The sequence below is a fragment of the Strongylocentrotus purpuratus genome, unplaced genomic scaffold (assembly GCF_000002235.5).
Source record: "Strongylocentrotus purpuratus isolate Spur 01 unplaced genomic scaffold, Spur_5.0 spur5_scaffold_13, whole genome shotgun sequence".
NCBI classification, from domain to species: Eukaryota; Metazoa; Echinodermata; class Echinoidea; order Camarodonta; family Strongylocentrotidae; genus Strongylocentrotus; species Strongylocentrotus purpuratus.
This window is the reverse complement of record NW_022145598.1, coordinates 20,006,520-20,032,191: the sequence shown is the minus strand read 5'-3', so window position 1 is coordinate 20,032,191 and position 25,672 is coordinate 20,006,520. Positions and strand designations below refer to the sequence as shown.

At 36.8% G+C, this 25,672-nt stretch overlaps 1 protein-coding gene across 2 annotated transcripts; it reads left to right on the top strand.

Moving 5' to 3' along the window:
• The first annotated feature begins 1,418 nt into the window (after positions 1-1,418).
• Positions 1,419-25,394, top strand: LOC105439617 (adenosine 3'-phospho 5'-phosphosulfate transporter 2). 2 transcript variants are annotated; one of them, XM_030983125.1, is made up of 10 exons: positions 1,419-1,541; positions 11,346-11,749; positions 15,162-15,283; positions 18,229-18,383; positions 18,974-19,081; positions 20,361-20,458; positions 21,003-21,095; positions 22,273-22,384; positions 23,103-23,172; positions 23,900-25,394. In XM_030983125.1, exons 2-10 carry the CDS (start codon positions 11,348-11,350, stop codon positions 24,060-24,062), a joined length of 1,323 nt encoding a protein of 440 aa, XP_030838985.1. In that variant the 5' UTR covers positions 1,419-1,541; positions 11,346-11,347; the 3' UTR covers positions 24,063-25,394. The 2 variants fall into 2 exon arrangements, with proteins under 2 accessions (XP_030838985.1, XP_030838986.1); XM_030983126.1 differs by lacking the exon at positions 23,103-23,172 and having other exon boundaries at positions 1,453-1,541; positions 23,900-24,061.
• The last annotated feature ends 278 nt before the right edge of the window (positions 25,395-25,672 follow it).

The window sequence follows — 25,672 nt, the reverse complement described above, 5'->3', positions numbered from 1 at the left end:
ATTTGATTACAAATGGTATTTGGAATGACTCTACATTGATATATAAAAAAAATGAAAGCACAACAGCTCTTATTTGATTTTGAATATACAAAATCAAAGAAAGCATTTCCGCAGTGTTGGTTGGATAGATTTTGAACATGAATGTGATATTTCAAATCTTATAGAAATAGAAACAGGGGATAAAGTGAATGTTTTTGTTATGAAGTGAGAGATTACTATATCGTTGTAAGAAGTCAATTCTAGAACCAAATGTCTTTTATTTTTGGAATTCGTTTCAGATAATGATAAAGCAAATTCGTAATAATAAAGTTGACAAAATTTAATTTCAAGATGATTCACAGGTTTATTGCCTCAAAAGAAAACGTTTATAAATGGCAAATTGTGAATAATAATTTATGCATCTCTTGTGCACAAGTAGTCAAGACTCAACGTTTCACTTTATGTTATATAGTATGGATGTGACTTTGTTTTGGAAAATAATTTGTAAATTGATACTAAACCTATTCCAAATAGAAATACCAAAAGACACTAATTGTAGATAAGGACATAGGAAACGAAAAATATACTGTCCTGAATATAATTTCAAATTATGCGCAATATGCAATGTGTAAATGTTACGTTAAAAAGATTGTTAATGGTTTTGTTTATTACCCACATACTTTATTTTTTAATTTAAGTCGTTGCTAAGACTATTTTAAGGTATGAATGTGTTAGCAAAGAAAATAATACTAAGCTGGTTGAATTGTTGAATACACTTTAATTTTTAGCCTTTGTTATGTTTCACTCAATCATTGAGTAATCAAAGTAAATATGTATTAAAATTAATATGGAAATAAAAACCTCGCTTGAGGATAAGAGAAAAAACAAATAGTCCAGCCCATAGAGCTGTGCGTCCCAGAAAAAAACGAAACCGAGAACTGTTGATGTTGTATCATAACTTAATCACAATTATAATTAATAAATGACACATATTTGTAAAGCTTAGATCCTCCTCTTTCATTTGATGCAACTTGTATGATGCATATTTCACGCATTGGTGATTAAAAACAATTAGAAGAGAGGGTACCAACAAGTCATTTGGCGGGTGTTATCTGAATTTCAAGGGGGGAAAAAAAAAAAATCGCATTTCTAGAAAGTTCGTGTTCCTTTTCACCTCTTGAATGGGGCAATTGTCTGAGGTGAAGGGGGCACTTATCTAAAGTGAAAAGGGGCACTTCTCGTACCTGAAAAGGAGCACTGCTTACAAAGTTAAAGGGGAACCTTTCCTATGTAATTTTTTTTGGTGGTTTTTTTTGTTTTTTTTTTTTTGTTGGGGGGGGGGGGGGGGGGGTCACCTCTGTGCCTGACGGTTGCAAAAAAAAAAGTAACTGGCATGGACCCGTCATGATCGAGTTGATTACTTTTTTTTGAATGCGTGACAAAAAGATTGACTGTAGACCATGTACCACCAGCACCGCTAGGTGGCGTCCTGCTAGTTGACAGTCAGCGGAATTTTAGTAACAACCGAGAGAGAACTTCAGTCGTGGCATCAGTTTTTAGAGGTTAGTTGCCGAAAACTCTAATTATTATTTTTTCTATAAGTGAAAATTAATGTTTAGTTAGTTTATTATGTAAGGGTTATGTCATTTTGCTAAGATTGCCGTGGGAATGTGCGTTATTGGATGTTTACTTGAATGAACGTGTTGTATGCGAAGTCGAGCGGGATGTTGTCGTTGCTTCTCGCCGAAAGTCCGGCAGGGATTGTAGTGTGAGAGTGTGTCGGCTAGCGGTACTCTCTAGACTAGACTGCAGTGCAGTGTATACGTTGCGTTGCCACGACTCATTCAAGACAAGGCAAACGTTACTACAACCTCTGATTAGAAATATCTTTCCTATCCCACCACAGAAGATGACCAGACGTCCATTGGTTGAACAATGCCTCACCACTGCAGCTAAATCAAAATAGATCTAGGCCTAACTAGATATTGTAGACCCCCTAGCCTAGGCACTCCAGCAAAGCATAGAGAGTCATAGACCGAAAACTTCAGTCTCTCTAATCGTCGGTTGTTCCACTGAGCTGAGACTACGTCTGGCTCCACTAGACCTCCAATTATAGAGACTGAAGTATGGCCTATCGGGACTGTACGGGATTGTACGGAACAAATGGTTCGGTTCGACCGGACCGCGATGAATGAGATATGCAACGAGATTTTCACTCTTTACATCCTCATAACTGCTGCAAAGCCTGCAATTATAATAAAAATTAAAAATAACATATTATATATAGCTTATTTGACTTACGATAGCTTGCTCATTTAGATCCTAAATTAATGATTAATCCGAGAAAGTCTCGTCGTCAACATTATCCGTCTTGGTTTTAGTTGATGAATATTCATTTTTTTCTTTTCGAACGTCCAATAGCTACCGTAGCTACGTACGAGTCAGCCCGGCTTGACCTACAGTACGAACTCCCCAAAACGGGTGCTCTGATTGGCCATTGGCTATGTTTTGGTAGGTTGACCCGGAAATATATCGGCCGCTGGGTCATATAGCTCTATGTTTGAGTGCATGAACGCACTGTTTCACAGTTCTGAGATACAAATTGGATAATTCATATAGAGTAGAGTCTCCGGTTTGCGGCATCGCCCGGTTTGCGGCCAGGGGTATTTGTTTCAAAAATAAAATGAATATGACTCGATAATAATCATTGAAACCTACCGTGGATTCCACGGTAAGTTCTGCTTTGCCGAAAATGTCCGTAGCAGGTGCTCCTATCGGTACGGAGTATCCGTCAGCGATGTCGGAAATCTACGGCACCAGTCGCCGATGAAAATTCCAGCAGGTGCTAACTTTTAAGTTAAGAGATCGAGGCATGACTAGATCAATATTGTAGCTCTATTTGTCCGATATTTGTCCGATTGGAGGTGAAATTTGATGTTTTTGTGGAAGTATGAGGGCTGTGGTCTGTCTCCTATCGCAGATATTTTGATTGTGCCACCGCATGGCTAGTTGCATGGGGTGACCGCAAACCGGCACGTAATTACGTGTTTTTCTGGTTTGCGGCGGGGGGTGTTAATACACACATAACATGCGGGATCGTGTATGATGGTATGTGTGCTGATGTGTGTACCCCCTATGACCCGATAGTTTCTAGTAGTACGTACCCCCGTATGGGATGATCCATTCGAGGAAAAGGTGAAATTGTTTAAAACTTCACAAATTTACCGTAGCAACAGATAAACATGAGAATTTGGGTTACCCGTAGTAATTTGGTACATGCTTTCATCGTGACGTAGCGCATAAAGCTTTGTGACGTACGCGTGCCGCAAACCGGTACTGCGTGCCCGCAAACCGGGGAACTCGAAGCATTTCGAAACATGGTCAATGCTGACCACGCTGTGGGTGAGTTTGGTTATTTGTGACTTCTATTTAATAAGTAAGTATATGGACTCTTTATTGAGGGTATTGAAGTATTCTGTGAGTATTCCAATAAAAATAGAATCGGCAGTTCCCGCCGATCGGCCGCAGACCGGAGCCACTACTCTAAGTAAGTCCACAAATTATGCATTAAATATTAAGTTATCAAATTTTGATAAATGTAATTATGACAAATGACATACCAACCTAATTTACATCTGATTTAGAAATCAGAAAATAAGATTTAAATAAAGAAAATCGGGGAGAAAATGTCATGTACGAAAAGTTGTACATCGCTGGCTCTAGCTACCCCCACGGTATGAGATCTCTGGGTTACTGTCTGTATTGGGGAATGTCAACAAATGTCAGTTTTATTAAAGAAATGACCCAAATCAGACGGTTATTTCTGTCTAAGAGAGTCAATGCTAATGCGTATTGACCTCTAGCACTGCATGCTTGCTGTGAGGCAGGTATTATTATACCCATACACAAATACACACACCACACAATATCGCATAGACTCTACACAATCATGTCGATGCAGCTGTAAGCAAAGTTTGACACTAGACTTACAATTTGAATTTTTAAATTATTCTTTTTAACATCAGTAAGTTAAAAAAAATGTATTTTACTGCTATTTAGGTGTCATCAATTGTCACTAAAGTACCGAATTTGAGTGAAATCAGTTGAGTTTTGTACAGTGGTGTTTGAAATGTTGAGAATCAAAAGCACAGCTTTTACTACACAGCCAGGATATTGATGCTCCTTTGTGTGAGCCTAGGTTCCATTCCTAGAAACCGTCATAAGTCTAACTTCTTGACTAAAAACAGCGTTAGTGAGCAACTTGTCCGCTACTTGTTTCACCAAGCCCTTTTTGCTAACATCAAGGACAACTTCCTGACTAAGGAGTTATGACGCCTTACACACCGTCATATCTCTGTAATAACTATTTAGTCGATGGGCAGCGCCATCACATGTCATTTATTAGGTAGACTATCGCTTGCAAGAAAGGACAATAAATCCTCCAGCTATGATCTTTCTACACATTTACTTTAAAGGTACTACACCTGTACATGTATGTCCCTTTTGCAGCCAACCTCAAATTCTGTAGAACGTTGCAGGAATTATGAATATGTCATGTACTGTACATGTATGTCCTATCTGTGAAATTAAAACGTTAGCAGTGTCCTCATATTCAAATTATGCAAGGAAACCCGTTTACTTGCTAGACTTCACTGTCAGACACTATTGAGTGACTGACTGGCTTTTTTCTTCTTTGGTAATAACATACATGAAAATGAAAAGAGTTGTAAAGGGTACATGAGCATTTGTCTACATCAATAACCCACTTCTTGTGATGGCCAAGATTAAACTGATTGAATCTTTGCGCAGCATAAAACGTATGACCATTCGGTACAATTGTCTGAAAATCGATTTGACGACCAATAGTCTTTATTTTCCCACTTGAAGACATTTTCAAGCCTTACCTTTTTTAGGGAAGTTCTAAATTAGTATTATCTTTCAAATGCAGTTGGAATTTAACTTTTTCATTTTTTTGGCCTGCAAATGGGACAAAGTACCTTTAATAAACAGGAATTTGTCATTTCTTTACATTAGAAAATCTTTATAAAATATGCCATGTTTACAGAGACGCCAAGTTCAAAGATCAGCAATGCTTGACATTTTCATGTGCGGGAGGGTATAATATACGTATAAGGTATATAGCGTTTTTCGAAATCTAGCTTGTAATCACAATATTCTGAGAATCTGTCAATGGATTACAATCAAAGTTGAAATTTAAAGATTGCTTCAGTTTTGGTTTGTAAAATCACTCTATAGCTGAGGCATCATTTTGGACTGCATGCAGTTGAACATCAATCTAGTTATTACTATACCACTCCAATTTGGTTGAATTAATAATGTCACTGTAATGTACAGTAGTGCTGGATAATTTTCCCACTTGTTCCAACACAAAACAATGATTAAAATGTCATTCTTCCAAAATGTATGACTCGGTGTACGTCTTTAAAAAAAAAAAAATATTGAGTAGTGTCCCAACTTCCCAAGGGAGATGGCACTTGGGAGAAAAGAGAAATAACGATATGTTTGAAAAATGTATGAATAACTTGAGAGTTGTCCATGAAGTCCTACGTAACAGCCCACTGAAATAATTACCAGTTTGAACTGTGCATACATGTACATGTAGCTCTGTCCTTTGTGGTCTGATTTATTTCAAACTTTCACCATTCAGTTTCTCTTATTTTTCTCTTTTTTAAATTAAAAAAAAAAAAATTTACAAAAATTATTCAAAAAAAATTAAAAAAAGAAAAGAAAAGAAAAGAAAAGAAAAAAAAAAAGAAAAATCAAAATTATTACACAACTTTTATTGCCATTTATTAAGAAAAGATTTTGTTTTTCACTGTGAATCCAGATCTGGAAAAATCTGTGCGTGAACCGAAATTCATTCCTTAAGTAATTTGATACAAAAGTGTCAATGTGGAGGCATCCAAAATTCTGGATCGAGTATGTCTACACAACATTGACATTGCCTACATGTATGTGATGAAATCTGTCTGATTGAAATCCAACAAGACTCATTTGTACGTACTACACCATCATGGTAAGCATGCAACTTGACACCAGTTTAGCTTCATCGGTGAATTGCTGTTTAGTCTATGGAATAGTTATTAGACCCTATGTATGGTAGACAAAATGGACATTGGACCAACTGGGAATTGAACCGACTGGAAATGGGTAGCTGATTTATTTGGAGATTAGACCAAATAGATATTAGACCAAATGACTATTACAGGTAGCCTAAATGGTCATTAGACCAAATGCTAAGTAGACATGATAATTATTAGACCATGGGGATAGTAGTCATTAGTAGACGGGCTGCATGGGTGTGGACCATATGGGAATAGACCAATTGGGTAGTAGAAGAACTGGTTGTAGACTAAACGGCAATAAACTACTTCATTTTTCTGAGTTGAAATTAATTGTTCCTAATTGTTGGAGATGTCCAAATAATTTCACAGGAATCATCAGAATGGAGGCCCACTTTCTGGATCAGGGCCATAATTCAATTAAATACTTTAATTTAATGAGCATTTACATGTAGCTTTGCTTTTTTAAGCAAAATGGTTTCAAGTCTATAGGCAAGGCAACATTGACCTCAGATAGTGTAACCGTCAAGTAGCCACTCCAAAATAACTCTCATTAAATCAAAAGCTACACTGTATACTTGTGTGAGCCTTGAAATGACAATACCATATTGCCAGCCCTGTTGCCAGCTACATGTATAATCAAGGCTTTCAAAATCATTGGCATGAGTCAAAGGCTCCTAGCCAGGTAGCCAATATTCAATTGAATACCAAAGTTGATTAGTTTATTTAAAGTTGTTTTATCTGATCTGAAAACTGGGTAAAACACTGATGTTATTATCAAAATGAATATCGGCCCAGATTAGGAAATTATTGTTATACATTTTGCACAGTCAAATTAACATTTAAATTAATTGAACACAACTTCCCTAATACCTGTTCCTACAAACTTGAGGATGTTTTGCCCTAAACCTGAATATTTTAGGTAATTATACAGCTCCATCTGTTGATGCTGAAAGTCTGAATATGGGTAGGTAGCACAATCTGTAGTGAAAGTTTTTCTCGTCTGATTCATCCTGTTTGATGGTACTATTTATTTACCTTGTTGCTAAGATGAACCATCCCTCTAATAGACAAACAATTGCAGATGAAATACACTAGTAGAGCAGTGGTCTCATTTATAACTGGGAGGTCACAAGTTCAACTATGGAGGTGGTAGTGGTGATGATGGTAGTGTTGGTGTAGGTAGTGGTATGGAGGTGGTGCTGATGAGAATGGATTGGTAGTGATGTTATGAATGTGGTAGTGGTGATCATGGTAGTTTTGGTGTTGGTGGTGGTATGGAGGTGGTGATGATGAGAATGGGGTGGTAGTGATGGTATGAATGTGGTAGTGGTGATGATGGTAGTGTTGGTGTTGGTGGTGGTATTGAGGTAGCGATGATGAGAATGGGGTGGTAGTGATGGTATGAATGTAGTAGTGGTGATGATGGTAGTTTTGGTGTTGGTGGTGGTATGGAGGTGGTGTTGGTGGGAAATGTGGTGGTGCTGGTGGTGTTTGTGGTGGGGTGGTGATGGTAGTGTTGGTGGTGGGGTGGTGATGGTGGAAATGTGGTGATGATGATGGGATTGGGGTGGTGGTGGTGGTACTGTTAATGGGGTGGTGGGAATGGTGCCGGGGTGATGGTAGTGGTAATGGTGGAAATGGGCAATCGTAGGGTCGATGGGGTTGCATGGTGATGGTAATTGTGGTAGTGGTGGTAATGGTATTAGTGGTGGTGATGGCCTTGGTCGTTGAGATGGTGGTGCTTCATTATTACCATGCTAACCCAAGTCAATGCACCAGTGCCCGCATTAATCCTCGTTACCAATTCCTGCAGAGAGGAATTTAAGCTGTTGGTTCCCTGGCTGCTTAGTTACAAGCATATATGTTCAGACTTTAATAGTAGTCAGGTAAAGCAATCCTGAAACAAACTGTATTAATCTTTATGAACTTTAGGTAACTTTGAAATTTTCTCTAAAGTACATTTATGAAGCATGTTTTAGAAAACATGTACATGTAAATCCAAAACAGTCTAATAGCTCTTTTTAATAGCACAACACATGTGACATGATATAAAATTGTTGAAATACAATTGTAATTCTTCATGGAAATTTTGAAACTTGCCAGTAGTAATGTTTAATGATTTATCCAGTTCAAAATTAAACCACTTTATAACCTTTTTACTGTAATGTTAAAGACCATAATTATCCAAACTGAAAAAATTAAATGGATGAATTAAATATTGATCAACGGAAAGCTAGATTACAATAATATAAATTATATGCCATTTTAGTGTCTGTCAGAGGAGTAACAGCTCTCTGAAAATTCAAAATCTAAAGCTTTGAAAATCGGAAGTTGTCGACCTACAACAAAAAACTTGCTATCGACTTGATGAAATCATAAATGTGGAGTAGTATTCACAGTGACTTTGCATGAATTAAGCATGTCTCATCGCCTCAGCTATATACATGTAGGTGAGCTGGCTGGGTCCACATGTCATGGTTTCACTGTAAAACTTCTGCAAATTTGACCCCTGTTACCTGTAATTTGGAGGATTGAGAAAATGAGGTTGTAATTTCCTTCTGTGCAATAATGTAGGTAAATACTTTTTATTCCTTTATATTTATATTCTACATTCATTCAGTTTTCCAATTATATCAAGTTGTATTTTCATCGGAAAGGGGCTTTAACAAACTCAGTAACCTTTGGTATGTTAGGACATAAAGGATTTTAAATCTTGCGTCGTTCGCAAGAGGCATTACTCATGAATAACTACACATTCAAGGGTTCTCTTTTCAAAGGGTTTCTCAGAGAAAACTTCAGATTTTGTTTGCTATGCAGTTGGTAATTTATGTAAATGTTAGTAAACTACTACAGACGATTGCTTTCAGACCTGTATTTGCTCTAAGGATTTAATGGCTTTTAGGGTGATTTGTGAAGAACTCTTCAGTCTTCAAGTGTTGAGCTCAATCAAGTACCGAAGCTGTTATGAGCCAGAGCAAAATAACACTGAGCTCCTATAGGAAATCTATTTCTTCAGGTGGTCATATCTCAGCCAATACTTAACATATTCAATTGATTTTCGACATTCGGACATTATTTTTGTTGCTCTTTTGGAAAATGAAGAAAAATTTGAGAAATTCTTAAAAAAGCTTAGGTAGGCCTACTCTATTCAGTGCAGGAGACTTCCGCCATGCAGCAGTGGTTCTTGAAGGACTTGAGCAGGGTTGTTAGAATCGTGGCATTGTGTATTTCGGCCATTCAATGTTGCGCTTCAGGGAAGACAATCTCCAACAGAATACTTAAAGCCCCACTGCACTACGTGTAGCTAGTTGCACCCTCTATATACTACATGTAGCAAACAATGCTTAAGCCGTAACCATTGGTCCCCCATGATCCCCTTTTTCTTATGTTATTTACATGTACATGTAAGAGCTGATGTGATGAGATAACCACCTACATGTATCAGTGACCATGCAGGGAGGTCTAATCCCTCCTGGCCAAACTAGAGCAGATAGGCTGTAGTAATACGATGAATTTGTTGTGTGTGGACACAGTGTTTGATTGATCCCTTTCATTGCCAACGTTTGTCTTTTAAGGCATTCTAGATACCTAGTCAGAATTGTTTACTGTTTTGGCACAAAACTCTCTCTTAACACAATTAAATTTTATGACTTTTTTTAACCTTCTTTTTTTCATGGAGCCACCACAGCCCAAGCAGCAAAGCTTGTGAGGAATCTGTTTGCGTAAATTATTTGTTCAGTTATGCAACTTATTTTGCTATTGGGAGGATTAGCAGAGGAGCTAAATTTCAGCTCCAATACGCAAAGCCTCAAACAGTATTGATTCTGAGGAACTTTTTTCTTCTTTAGAGTTGCAGTATTAATAACATGAGAGAAACAACTTTATGGAAATGTCAGGTATTTTCCATTGTGTAGGGTATTCATCGTCTTGGATTCAAGGACTAAGATAAAAACAGATAATTTAAAGGCATCGTTTAACAATGTTAAATCTGAGATGCCCGCAGCCCTACATGTTATCAGTGTCTGTGATATGGTGTAATATTGAAGCCCTAAAAAAATTGCGTTTCAAAATGATCAAGAAGTGCCTCAAAAAAGTAAAAATCTTTGAGTGACCGGTTTTTACCGTACAACTTGTTTTCCCCATACTTGTTTTCCCCAATAGACTAGTGTTATGAAAACCGTTAGGGAAAAACACAAAATTTGATTTCGATTTCCAATCATAAATATTTTGAAAATCAGACAAGCGATCGGCTTGTAAAAGTCATGGGGTTCTGACTGACCTAAAGGTCTATAATTATCATTACAGCATGAGCTAAATCCAGAATTTTGTACCAGAATCCGAGACAAAGTTATACCCAATCCCTTTAAACTGTATCATCATAGTACCGGTATCTTTAAATTATACCCAGTATGTTGAATGTGCTTTGTATGCCATATTCTGTGATATGAGACGCTTTGAAATACATGTACATGTACAGATTTTAGAACAAGTATATTTGACATTATTATTATCATAATTATTATTATGAGTATTATGATTATAATTATTAATATTATTATTGTTGTTGTTGTTGTTATTATTTGATAAAGATTTGCAATATCATAATTTCAGCGCCTTTATTCCATGTAACCAGGAGCCAGAGATCATTTTTTTTGTAAGGCCAAATAAAAAAAACATGTTTAGCGTCCTGCTTTTTTGAAAAATAGGAAGGAGGAGGCCCTTTTTTTCTTCTTCAAAATGGCCGCTCAAAATAGCCGCTCGGTACATTTTCCCTGACAGTCGAGCTATTTTTCAAGATGGCCGCTGACTTTTTTAAAATTTAGTTTTTTAAAATCAGAAATAGATCCATTTTAGCAGTGTTTTTCATGTTTTTTTCTTTAAAAAAAATCAAAAATCAAAAAATAGGAGGCGGCTTCCAAAAAGGAAGCGGGCGGGGACGCTAAACATGTATATATTTTTTAATGGCCTAAGTTGTGGGAGGGGGAAGGGGGGAATGGGACCTGAAGCATGCAAACAGACTTCTTATGGTGTATGTTGTTGCACTGTCGCAAAATTGTACTCATCAATTACAAAGCGTTGCCCCCCCCCCTCTTCTGAATATCATGGTTTTAATTGTTTTTCCCAAAATTTTTAGCATTCCTCACAAATCGTGTACAATTAAACTACATGTAGGTTAACTTTATGTACCATGAGTGAAAAGACTACCTGTAGAATATGTGAAGCTTGAATAAAAGATTCACCAGGGGCTTAACTTACTGGCACCCTTATATCTCCGCTCAGGCATGTCAAACCCACACAAGCCTCGGCTAGTGGGCCGTGTCCCAGCCAACCGGGCTCTCACAACCCGCCAGACATCAGCCTCCAAGCTCAACGACAGCTTCAAGTATCGCGAGGCAGCAACCTACCTGATGGAGTTGCCCGATCCGAGCCATGTCCAGGGGGCGAGGTCCTCCAGTGGTCTACCCCCCAAGGGGGACGCAGGGTCCGGAGCGGCAAATGGACAGCGTGTCGTGAACATGGGGGGTTCGTCTGCAGATGATGATAAAGGGACGAAAGATCCGAGCAACCAGCGCGATGTGTTCTACGTTGTTGGGTTTCCTCTTTCAACGTGGTCTACTAGCTTCCAGTTTTTCTTTCTCATGGGGTCCATTTTCTTCTTCTTCCTGATCTATGGATATTGTCAGGTAAACAAATCATTTTTTTTTGGTGAAGTCATACAAGTGTGCATGTACTGGAGGTCTGTTGACCCAACTCTTATTCATCATCCAAAGAAGTGCTCCATTGCATCAATGGATAATAACCCTTTCAATGCTGGTGGGGAGGGAAACAAAACATGTACCCTCATTTGGAGTTTATTTTTTCATTGAAGGTACATTTTTGACCCAATTTTAAATCGAAAAAAGCAACATAAGTCCAAATTTTACTCCCATGTTTAATAATCATTTTTGGCAATTTATATGGGGTTAAACCTAAGCTTAAATTATTTTGATGAATCTGGGGGTGTTTCACAAAGATCCTAAGTAGAACTTAACTCTAAGTTGGACTTAAAAATTATGGACAGCCATTGGAGTCTTAAAATGAAATATATTCAAAAGCAGAAATTCAAGTATTTAAGACTTTTTATAAATTCCACATCCAGAACATGAAATCTCCTTGATGATAGAAAATATGAATGATTTAAATAAACAATTAAAGCCTTTCAAAATAACTTTTACAAAATATTTTCAAAGATGCTAATGGCTTTCCATAATTTTTAAGTCCAACTTAGAGATAAGTTTAACTTAGGATCTTTGTGAAACACCCCCCTGCATTTTAATAAGAGCCGGCAGTAGACTGCAAGTAATTTTGATCTCCTCTTTAATAATCCTATGTAGTTCATGAACTGTCTATTTCAAATGTTGGGTTTGTAAAGAAGTTGTATTGTGCATTGATGTAACATAGCGACGATGGCGTATAGCAGCATGTGCAAAGTTTCAGGAATTCAATTTGTTTTCCATTCTCTATTTAACTGTGTTTTGCAGATGCACTTGAATGGATGAATCAATATTACCTTGAAAATTTGTTGTTAGTTTTTCCACACATATCATTGTGATAATGTGTGTAAAGCATGTAGAGCATGCAGAGAACAAAAAAGAAACCAGACACTTTTCATTGTCACGGATACTGTAAACACTGTTATTTCCGCGTGTTCGCGCTGAGCAACCCTAAAGGTACTTGTTTACAATGGCTACTTGGTATTCAAATATCCAATCAGCTAGGTTTTCTTTCTCCAAAGCCTCAAAATGTTACAATGAAATGTTTGATATGAGTGGGATATGGTAAAACTATTTAAATAGAAGGTTTAGTTCTGGGCCCCATTTCACAAAACTTGTCATTACTGACAAATAACAGTTTTTGTTATAAGCTACTGAAATCCTTGCTTCTGATTGGTTATCAGCAGATTTGTCACTGCTTTTTGCCATTTGTCATTGAAAAAAGGCTTTGTGGAACGGAACCCTGGTGAAGATGGAGAATGATTGGTGAGCTTCCGCATTGTTGAAACATGTATGAAACATTTTGGAAGAAAATCAATCGCAGACAAAAAATGTCCCCTGATAAGGATTGCGCTTCAAATTGGCGTCATTTTCGCAATATACAGCTGTAGATGAAATGTTTGGACCAAACTCCCATGCAACTTGAGTGTGTAGTGTAGTGTAGTCTTATCAATCTCATTTTTTTGTGGGCAGTGCATGTGGTTTCCAGCAAAATTGAGTCAACTTCATGCATAATACATCGAGGGTTCAGTGACACAAAGCCGATACTCCATATTTTGCCAAATGGAGTATTTGATATCAAAATGTTCAGAAAATGTGGGCCTTAAATCCATCCAACACCCCACCCCATTGAAGTCAATGGCTGGTGAAACATAGACTTTAATAGTGCTCAGTGACAAATACAGTTAACCACTTTTTCTCAAAATGGCCAAAATAGAGTTACTGTACGTACGTCTTTGTGTCATTGACCCCTTGACATGCAAATGCCATGTTGGAATGTTTTTGAGGAAGTTTACAGCTCATTCGTCAATGAGGCTTCATATCAGATCCACTGCTCAAAAAGTCGCCTAATGATTGCAATTTGTGTACAAACTAAAATGTTACAAAATATGCCTAAACTCACCTGGGGGGTGTTTCACAAAGATCCTTTAAAGTTGAACTTATCTCTAAGTTGGCCTTACAAATTATGGAAAGCTGTTAACATCTTTAAATATATAAAAAAGTTATTTTAAAGATAAAGACCAGTTATGGTCATGCTATTGAATTGTGAAAGAAACATTGTGGAATCGATCAGAAAAGGTTGATCATCTAGCATTTTTTTTATCATCATGTTTAGTCAAAACATACTCTTTCACATGATTGGTAATAAGAGCTTCCATGTGGAACTTAAATAAAAAGTCTAAAATACTTGCTTTTGAATATATTTTGTTTAAGGCTACAAATGGCTCTCCATAATTTTTAAGTTCAGCTTAGAGATAAATGTACATGTACTGTACATGTAAGTTCAACTTAGGCTCCTATTGATTTCAACTTTAACAATTCATAAGCTGTTTCTGTTTGTCCCATTTCCTTCAAACTTTCACCAGGCTTCTTCACTGATTTTTTTGCCTCCTTTTAGAGTCTACATGTACATGTAGTTTTCTCTATGGGTGGATAAAATGTACACCTTTAGTTTATAAAAGAGATTAAATGCCCTCATGAAATTCTGTTAGACGGAGAATTATCATAATTTGTAAGACTAATAAATGTATATGGTGATCTACAGTATCTGACACCTGTTCTGGGCTTTATTTCATCAAAATTAAGGAAAAAGATTAGTGCTGCAATCGGGTTTTAAATTTGGTTCATAGTTTCTAAGGTTTGGGTTAGGCAATGGTCCAGGGTTGAAGGACTTCTGTTTGTGTAGTTATATAATTGACAGTGCAGCTATTGTTGTGTACAACTCTCTACATATATACTGTATACCCAGACGTTGTGTGTCTGAACAGGTGGCGGATTCAGACAGTTTTTTTTTTAATCAGCTACGGTATTTAAAGAAGTTTCTATGCAATATTTAATCAATCTTTTAGGACTTCCACACTGTACTGTATGTTAGATTTAATATAATAGAAGACAAATATTTATGATTGTTGGTGATATTTGATTCATTGTTTTCTTTAAAGCCCCACTGTACTACTTATAGCTACTTGTGCCCTCTATATAGCAAACAATGCCTAATCAGTGCCTGTTGGTCCCCCATGATCCTCTTTTTCTTATGTTACTTGAGAGCTGATTTGATGAGATAACCAACTGCCAGTGACCTTGCATGGAGGTCTAATCCCCCTGGCCAAACTAGTGTAGACAGGCTTTAATAGCTTAGGCAAAAGTGACAGGTTTATTTTTATAAAGTGCCTAGACATGCAATCCCCATCATACCTGTTAAGCTGCATAAAGATTCTAGTGTACCTAACTACCTGTCTATCCACAAATATCCATGCAGTTGGTATTTGATTTACAAGTTATCCTGTTAATTCCATTTAAATGTTACAATGATACAATTCTATTTCTTTAATTGTGATTTCAGGAATTAATCTTCAGTTTTGACGATTTCAAGTCTTATGGCTGGTATCTGACATTCACACAGTTTGGTTGTTATACAATATTTGGTCTCCTAGCAACCCAGGTCCAGAGTGACAACAAAAGGAGGTATGTGACACATTAGCAGCGTTTCTTTTTAAATTTTTTGTTTAAAATATATTTTGTTTAAATCAAACACAATCACAATATTTACAAACAATTATAAATGCTAAAATAGATTTAAAGTATAGAGATAAAAGAGGCAGAACAACAACAACAACAAAATTAAATAAAAAAGGTAGGAAAAACATAAAATGTTACAATCATACAAATGCCTTACATAATGCAACCCTGAGGGTCAGGGAAAATTGTCTGGGAAAAAAAACGTGTCAGCAACGTTCATGTACATCAGCCAAAATATTGACTGGGGTGGTAAATGATTCAGTTCTGAAGAGCAATCAAAGAGCCTTGGTAAAAAAAAGAAAACAACAAACAAAACAAAAAGCCTTCATAAGATTTGTTATGAGAAAAACATTAAGTATAGCATATGTGAACAGTTCCTGCACCAGTTGATGTAGATGAAATTATGCTTCAATAATGGGCTGGTCCTAGATTACTTGACTGATAATGATAATAATTAAAACAAGTCATTCCCAAATTGGACTCTTGTAATTAACAAGTATGTGGAAAAAGTGTTGGATATACATGTATATGCCATCCATCCAATAAAATCCTGCTGAAGATTCATCAACATACATTGTTGGGGTGGGACCTCGTTTTCTCTGATCAATGACATTCCCAATACCCTATCCCTGTAACTTTGGGAGACTGATTTGGAAACAATCAGAATTCTTAACTTTATTGTTGAACTGGATCTGGTGCTGAATAGGGATTTTAAGGGCTAGAATAGGTCATGTTTTCTTCTTTAAATTGGGATATACACTGTACTTGTTGACCATGAGCTCAAGTGACATAGAGATTTGTTGTTTTGTCTTTGCTTGCCCCCAGGGACCTTGTGGATCAGAAGTCCAATAATATATTACGTACATGTACGACTATAATCCTACTACAATACTCTATTGAGTTTGATTTTAACCCTTTCTGGCCCCCGTTGCATAAAACTTACCATATGGTACCTTTGCCATCAATGGCAACTACCATGGTAACAGGGCTCAACAGCCAATCAAAATCAAGGTTTCCATGGTAGTTACCATCAATGTTAATTTTTATACAACGGGGCCTTGGACAAAATTTATATTTATGGCTTAAAGGTACTATGTCCCTTTTGCAGCCAACATCAAATTCTGTAGAACTTTGCAGAAATTATGAATATGTCATGTATGTCCTTCTGTGAAATTTAAACATTAGCAGTGTCCTAATATTTAAATTATGCAAGGAAACATGTTTACTTGCTAGACTTTACTGTCAGACACTATTGAGTGACTGATAATCTTTGGTAATAACATACTAATGAGCTGTAAAGGGTACATGAGCATTTGTCTAAATCAATAACCCACTCATTGTAATGGCCAAAATGAAACTGATTGAATCTTTGCGCAGCATAAAACGTACGACCATTCAGTATAATGGTCTGAAAATCAGACTATTACTTACTGGCTCTATACTGTAGTTCTTAAGTCGATACGACAACTAATAGTTGTTATTTTCCCACTTAAAGACATTTTCAAGCCCCCCTTTTTTTAGGGAAGTTCTAAATTAGTATTTACTTTAATATGCCATTGGAAATGGACCTTTTCATTTTTTTGACCTGTAAATAGGACATAATACCTTTAATTGATCACATATTATTCTTCAAATTGGCAAAATTAATGTTTTTCTTTTGTTTGTACACTGTTAAATAGCAGTAGTGTTTCCGATAAAAATATATGCAATGTGGAGAATGTTATTGAAAAGTTGGAAAACATAGCCAATTTTGATTTTTATAAAAGGACATTAGATCTCTCAAGCGAGGTTTTTCCCTTTAAAGAATTCCTGACATCAAATGCAATATAGTCCTGAAAGAAATTTAAATTCGATGTGTGCAGAATTTTTTCGCCTATATTAGTAAATGTCTTTCTTAGTCTCAGCAGAGTGAACAGACAATCTATTTTGTTGCCTTAGAAAAGTGGGCGAGTTTTGAAATGTATTTTTATGTTGATGCTTTCATTTTACTCAGGCGTATGAAGGAGTCTTTAAACCCTCTTTGATTGATAACATTTATTGTACAACTTGTACGAGACATTAGTTTGCACATGTTTAAGATTGAATATGTCCAAGGTATTTGGGGGTAAACAGAACAATATTTGTATTTATTCAGATCCTATTCTTCAAAAAATGCATTGAATTTTCATTGGGATCTATTTTTTCTTTCTTCTATTTTCTTTCTCATATTAAATGTAGACTACTGGTAAAAGATATTTGTGAATGAATAATTAATTCATATCACCACAGTTCCTTTTTCAGTTCCAGAGCACTTCATGTAAACTAGAGTTATGCATTATTTTTTACACTTCCCTTGCTTATACTTCAGAGCCCCGTCTTACAAAGACTTACCATTGATCCAAATCAATCGCAAGTCCTCCAATCAATCGCAAGTTTGCAGTCTCCTATCTCTTAATGTACATAGCTGCGATTGATATCACTCTCAAATAATTTGCAATTATGCAGAGCAACAGTTTGATAATAGGACTAAAAATTTGACTCTTTTCTAATTTTCTTCCCAGAACTCCTATGAAGACATACAGTCATGCATTATTTTTTACACTTCCACCTCAGGGCCCAGTCTTACAAAGGCTTACGATTGATCCAAATCAATCGCAAGTTTGCAGTCTCCTATCTCTTACATGTATGTACATAGTTGAGATTGATATCACTCTCAAATAAGTTGTGATTGATATCAACTCTTTATGAGACAGGGCCCAGAGCAACAGTTTGATTATGGGACTAGAATTTGACTCAAACTTAAACTCAAAACTCAAACTCAAACTCAAACTCAAACTCAAACTCAAACTCAAACTCAAACTCAAACTCAAACTCAAACTCAAACTCAAACTCTTTTTTAATTTCCTTCCCAGAATACCTATGAAGACATACTTGCTGCTCTCGATCCTGACAGTGACGACCATGGGCATGTCCAACGCATCATTGGGATATCTCAACTACCCCACCCAGGTCATCTTTAAATGCTGCAAACTTATACCCGTCATGATAGGCGGCGTCCTTATACAAGGTACAGTCAAACCTGTCTACAGCGACCCTTATGCTAACCCTATAATATTGACAAATAAAGCCCTAGCAATTGTCTGTAACATGACTGTGAGAGAACAGTGCAGTGACACCTGGCGCTGTTTCTTCTGTAATTAAAACAAATTTATATCATTTGTATTGATTGGTATATGTGGGAAACTCCTTCCAGAGACTGCTAGTGTGACCAGCTGTCAACAACTATTTGTTGAAACATGAAGTGGCTATTGTTCTGGTTTTGTCTGGCACACGCTTCTGAATCAATTGCTCCGGGATAATTTCATGCACTATACAAATTCCTATCTGCTTATTCATTATTGAAGGAAAAAAATAATATCTTAAAATCATAATGATGAGAGCAACCAGTGGCATGAATGGCCTGCCATAGTTAAGTCCGACCTAAAGTCGATCTTAGTCTTTGTGAAACACTCCCCTGTTTGTTGAAGAAATATTTCTGTCTATTATGTGCGGCCATCTGTATGAGTGTAGGTCTCATTTCCTTCAACTTCACTCACTTATTCTACCTGTAACTTATCAAGACTTATCGTAATTCTGTTTGTTCCATGTCATGTTCAGGCAAGCCGTATGGGGTGACAGACGCATGTGCGGCTATCTGTATGAGTATAGGTCTTATCTTCTTCACCTTGGCTGACAGTACTGTCTCACCGAAGTTTGACAGGACAGGTAAGCGACAAGGACGACGATGACAAGGACGATTACCATTCATAGCATCTTCGTGTCACAGTATTTCTTTTTGAAAAAACACAAATGGGGAAGTCCACCCTGATGTTGAGTTGGTTCTAATAAACACAGAAAAATGAGAGAAAAGGGTCAGTGGAATTTTGAGCAAAAACCAATGAAAAATAAGAAAGTTATGAATTTGAAGGTGCTATCAATAAAACACAAATTGGCAACTCTGTGACGTATCATGCAAGATCCACTCTCACTTGCCCAATTAACAAACAAAAAATCAACACTTTATATTTTCTCTTTAAGAAAGTTTTCAATCAGATATTTATCCTAAATATTATTATTATTACAAATATGTTTTTGTACAAACCCTGAATGAAACAAATCACTTTAAAATTCATGACTTTCTTATTCTTTATCGGTTTTTGCTCAAAATTTCACTGACCTGTTTCTCTCATTTTTTCTGCTTCTCTTGAAACCAACTTATTATCAGGGTGGACTTCCTCTTTAATGTGTTAAACCACCTCAAAGTATCACTGTTGCTAAATATCATGTTTAAATTAATGCCAAAAGGCAATTTATATTGTGTAGCAACATTACATGGTGTAACAGTGGCAGCAATATGTACTTGGTGATCGTTGTGTGTTATGAGATAGAGACATTTGAAGCACACTGTATCCGTCTCATGTTTTTGTGCCTTCTCTCTCTTTCTTGCTCTCTCTCTCTCTTTTTCTTTCTCTCTCTCTTTTTCTTTCTCTCTCTCTCTCTCTTCTCTCTTTCTCTTTTCTCTTCTCTCTTTCTCTTCTCTCTTTCTCTTTCTCTTTCTCTCTCTCTCTTTATTTCTTCCCCTCTCTCTCTTTCTCTCTCTCTCTCTCTCTTCTCTCATTCTCTTCTCTCTTCTCTCTTTCTCTCTCTCTCTCTCTCTCTATTTCTTCCCCCTCTCTCTCTCTTTCTGTCTCTTCTCTCTTTCTCTTCTCTCTCTCTCTCTCTCTCTCTCTCCTAAGCTACGGTTGTGAGTTGATGCTCCATGTATGTCTTAAAAAGGAGGAGGTGCGATAGCTCAGTCGGTAGAGCAGTGGTCTCGTAATCCGGTGACCCGGGTTCGAAACCAAGTCGATACGCTAGTCCCCTTTGGTAAGACATTAATCCTCATTACCAGGTCTCTCGTAGAGGACCTTAATCCGTCGGCCGTCTGGTTGCTTACTTACAAGCATTTATACTTTCTTAGCAGTCAGGTAAAATAACCACCACCACATCTCTTTCTTCTTTTCAGGTATTATATTGATATCATTAGCGTTGGGTGCCGATGCTGTCATAGGAAATGTTCAAGAAAAAGCAATGAAAGCGCACAGAGCATCTTCATCAGAAGTAGTAAGTTACAGTAAATGCCTTTTTGATAATTCTCCTGCAATTTTTTTTCTCCCATTCCAATTTTTACTCCAACTGAGTTTCTTACTCCACCCCTGTATCCAATACTATACCTAATCCTAAAGGGTTATCAAACCTTCATAGCAATTTACTCTAGAAGAAAGCAGAAAAATGAGGGGGGGGGGGGGGGGGAGTCCTCACTATCACCCCTGGCTTATAAAAAGACTGAATGGATTTTAGGACTTCAACAACTACAATGTTGTAAATATTTGACTTCTTGAATGTTATTCAAAAAAATTGCCCAGGGCTCGACACTTACCATGCCCCTGAGAGACATGGGTGCCCTTAATCTACATGTGAGTTTGGACTCCAGAAATTGCAAAATTGTCACACAGGGCATATGAAAAGAGACTCTTACGGTGCACATTCAATCCAGACCCCTTCCAAAAGGGTTTAATGTCGCCCCTCGGTTACCTAGAGTAGTATATTTTCAAAATTTGCACATGCATAATAAAATTAAGTTTTTAATTTTTGTCTTTGTTTGCAGGTTTTATATTCATATTCCATAGGGTTCGTCATCATCTTCATTGGGCTTGTAGCACATGGTAGTTTTTTAGAGGCTTTCTGGTTTTGTTATCAAGTAAGTATTAAACACTTATAATATTGGGTATTTTTTTTAGCGCACATATGCATCAAGGCACTCCAATATTACCCCAGGGGGTGTTTCTCAAAGATCCTAAGTTGAACTTACAGTATCTTTAAGTTGGACTTAACAATTATGAAAAGCCATTAGCATCCTTGGAAATATTTTGTAAAAGTTATTTTAAAAGGCGTAAAAATGTGGATTCAAATCATTCATAATTTCTAATATCATGGGAGATTTCATGTTCTTGAAGTGGAATTTATGAAAATACTTGGAACTTTTGCTTTTGAATATATTTCATTATAAGGCTACAAATTGCTCTCCATAATATTTAAGTCCAACTTAGAGTTAAGTTTGACTTAGAATCTTTGTGAAACACCCCCCTGCTCTGCTAGGCTACCGATTTCAATGCTCACATCATTCAAGGAATTTTCTCCTACCGTTTCCCATTTAACACTTTGGTGGAGAGTCGCAAATGTAGGTTAATGTCTTGCCAAAGGACAGTAGTACCGTGGCAGGACAAACAAAGTCTTCTTCTACTTCTACTATTACTACTGCTACTAATCCTACCACTACTATTACTACTACTACTACGACTACTACTACTTCTACCAGTACTACTACTTCTACTACTACTACTACTACTACTACTACTACTACTACACTACTACTACTACTAATACTACTACTATTACTACTGCTACTACTCCGGCTACTATTACTACTACTCCTACTCCTACTACTACTACTAGGGTACATGTAATTACTACTGGTACTACACCGGCTACTATTACTACTACTACTACTACTAATACTACTACTACTACTACTACTACTACTACTACTACTACTACTACTACTACTATTACCAGTACTACTACTACTACTACTGCTACTACTACTACTACTACTACTGCTACTACTACTACTACTGCTACTACTGCTACTACTGCTACTACTGCTACGACTGCTATGACTGCTACTGCTGCTACTACTCCAACTACTACTACTACTAGTACTACTACTATTGGTACTAATGTTGGAGCGATTCCATGTATCGTACTACGAAACGAGAATACATTAAAATCCAAAATTGTACAATAACTAAATATCTTTCAAAAAAACAAATTATCACTATTGTTTTTATTTTCTTATTGTCTGTTTGTCTTATCAGAACCCAGTTAAAACGTATGTTTATGCCATCCTGTTCTCATTATCTGGGTATATGGGCATCATCTTTGTCTTGGCTATGATCAGGCAGTTTGGTGCCTTAATCACTGTAACAGGTAAGAAGATTAGCGGGAAGGTTTAGTTCAGGGGGGCGTTTCACAAAACTTGTCATCAGAGACAAATGACAGTTTTTGTTATAAGCTACTGAAATCCTTGCTTCTGATTGGTTATCAGCAGATTTGTCACTGAATTTTGTAATTTGTCATTAAAAAAGGCTTTGTGAAATGCCCCCCTGGTCATGTGATTTACACTGTGAGAGAAACTATCTGGAATCAATTGACCCTACCGCAAATACAATGTTCGACAATAGATGGCGACCTTCCTCCCGCACTGCGCAGGTTAGCAATGCATTAATACGATACTGGGGAAGATGCAAAGATGACGTTATGTCCGGCTTCCATAGAGATTGTACAGCAGTGTCAACACAAACACCACCTAGCATACCTATATAGCCTATACACAAATACACTGCTATGTCAGGCAAATCGTGTAGCACACACAAACACACACACAGCACTGATCTGCAGTACTGTGGAGGGTACTTGAAGGATACTCACAATGCCATGCCTAGTCTTGTTTCTGGCACAAGCTACACATTGTGAATCTGTTTAAATCACAATTCAAATGAATTTTCATTACACCATGTATTCATGCACTTTGGGGTTTAAACAATTTGAGTTGAAGGGTTTATATTTATTTCACAATTCACACTATGAAGTGTGGAAGTAGAATTCTCTTGTATTTCTCTGATTTCTTGTATGTTTTGTGTTTCAGTAACCACCACCAGAAAAACTGTCACGATGATATTATCGTTCCTTCTCTTCAGTAAGCCATTTACAATGCAGTAAGTATAACACATGTTTTACAGAGAACTGGGGTGTTTCACAAAGATCCTAAGTCAAACTTACCTCTAAGTTGGAGAGTCATTTGTAGCCTCAAAATAAAACATATTCAAAAGCAAACATTCAAGTATTTTAGACTTTTCATAAATCCCACATCAAGAACATGAAATCTCCTTGATAATAGAAAATATGAATGATTTGAATCAACATATTATGCCTTTTGAAAGAAATGTTACAAAATATTTTCATAGATGCTAACAGCTTTCCATAAATGTTAAGTCCAACTTAGAGATAAGTTCAACTTAGGACCTTTGTGAAACATTCCCCTGGTGTGCAAGTGTCTCTGAAGCAGCAAACCCATGAAACCAAATAATCCAACTTGCCTATATCTCGAGGATGAAGAAAATATATGATATATAAGGTAAGAATTCCATATGATGGTAGGCACAGTGAATCACACAAGACCTGTCTGTTGTAAAACGGAAGTCCACTCTTGGTGACTGACAACACTTGTTATTTGGTAATAATCAGAATGGTGTCAAATTCCCCTCAAAAACTCACTACTAACTACAGTCAAACCTGCTTTAGTGACCACCTGTCTTCAAAGACCACTTTTTGTGTTTTCCTTGGGCGGTCGCTATAGACAGGTTTGACTGTACTATACATCTTTGATTTATGCTAAACTATGCTCTCATATATGTTCTCTCTGGTTCTCTTTCCTTTTATCAGATATGTGTGGTCGGGAATGCTCGTCATCTTTGGCATCTTCTTAAACGTGTACAGCAAGAACAAGACGCCCATCAACCGCTGGTTTGCTAACAAAGTAAGACAGTTGGTAATACGGCTACAACATCAACCCAAAGTCTATCCAAGTGCAATGACGGATGTCTGATATTTTTCAGAGGATATCCGGATACGTCTTACATCCAATAGTGTTATCAGAATAGTTTTTGTATGCTTATATTTTCAGCAAAATTTAGTTGAGTCTGATGGTTTGGAAAGTCATACCAGGGGGGTGTTTCACTAAGACTAAAATCGACTTTAACTTGAACTTACATTATTTATGGCAGGCCATTCGTGCCACTGGTTGCTCTTCTCATTGGTCCCTCAATTATGATCTTTAAATAATATTTTTTCCTTCAATAATGAATTATCACAAAATATAAATTCTGTAGATTTGTGAACACGATTTTTAGGTCCCTTGTGAGACCATGCCAGTAAACGGTGAGAGCAAACAATGGCATGAATGGCCTGCCATAGTTAAGTCCAACTTAAAGTCGATCTTAGTCTTTGTGAAACACCCCCCAGGGCCCTTTACCACATGGATAAGTTAACAATAGATTGCTATTTTTCAGTTGATTGCTATTTACAAGCAGTTAACCATTAGATAAATTAACCCATCATACGATCAATTGGTAAGCTTTGAGTCACTGGCCCAGAGCCATTTTGGATAGAATTTGGTACCAATTACAAGTTACGATGAAGGTTCTAAGCGATTGAAAACATTGCATTTGGTTGGCTGAGAGCACATTTGCCAGAGAATTTTAGTACTTGTTAATTAATAACAAGTTTTATGTAACACGGCCTAGGTCTGTCTTCCAGTGCAAGTTTTTTCACTTGAGTTTTTACATGTTTATTTTGTTTTATCAAATTCAGTTAAAACAGGTCTGATTGTTCTTAAAAGATATACCGGGTCTGTTTTTCATCGATGTTGTTCTCGATATAGTTTTTGTACACTTACATTTTTATCAAATTCAGTTATACAGAGGTCTAATGGTTTGGGATTGGCAAACGAGATGTGGCTTTCATTGGTTGTAGTCTCACAGGAGTGTTTTAAAGAACGATTCTTTTCCTCCTTTTCTTCTTTTCTAAAGGATACCAATCACCTTTTAATTAAAAAAGAGATTGTTCAGCTAGAAGGTATAGAATTAAACTAAAATAACCTTTCCTTGGAATTCTGTGGCCTAACAGTTAAGGAGTATGAACAAATAAAGAACAATATAAAACCCTGTGCACAGAACCTATGACTGACTTGGGTCCTGTACGGGCCATACTCCGTCCGTGTGAGCGCGTATAGATGCGTCGACTAGTCTTCTCGAAAGCCACTTCTATGTTAAGTAATACATGTTTTTTGCAACATTTCTATATAGAAGTAACATTTAGAGCTGAATTTTTCAATAAAGTAAGGCCCGGCGTACACTACATGATATGCCTGCAATCTGAATGTGGAAGTAGTTCATTGCATTAGCGTTTGATGTGAACTTTCAAACTTGTACAATGTTAAAGGTTTAGACCAGTTCTGGTCATGTGATTGAATTGTGAAAGAAATGTTGTGGAATCGATCTGAAAAGGTTGATCCTCTAGCATATAAGTATTGGTGTGTACTGCAAGGTTCTGGAATCATCAAAATGATTAAGAAATTTGGCCTAGTCTTGGTAAAGTTACAAGCACTGTACACAGAAAGATGTATATGGGACTACCCTATATCTATCCAGTCCTGAT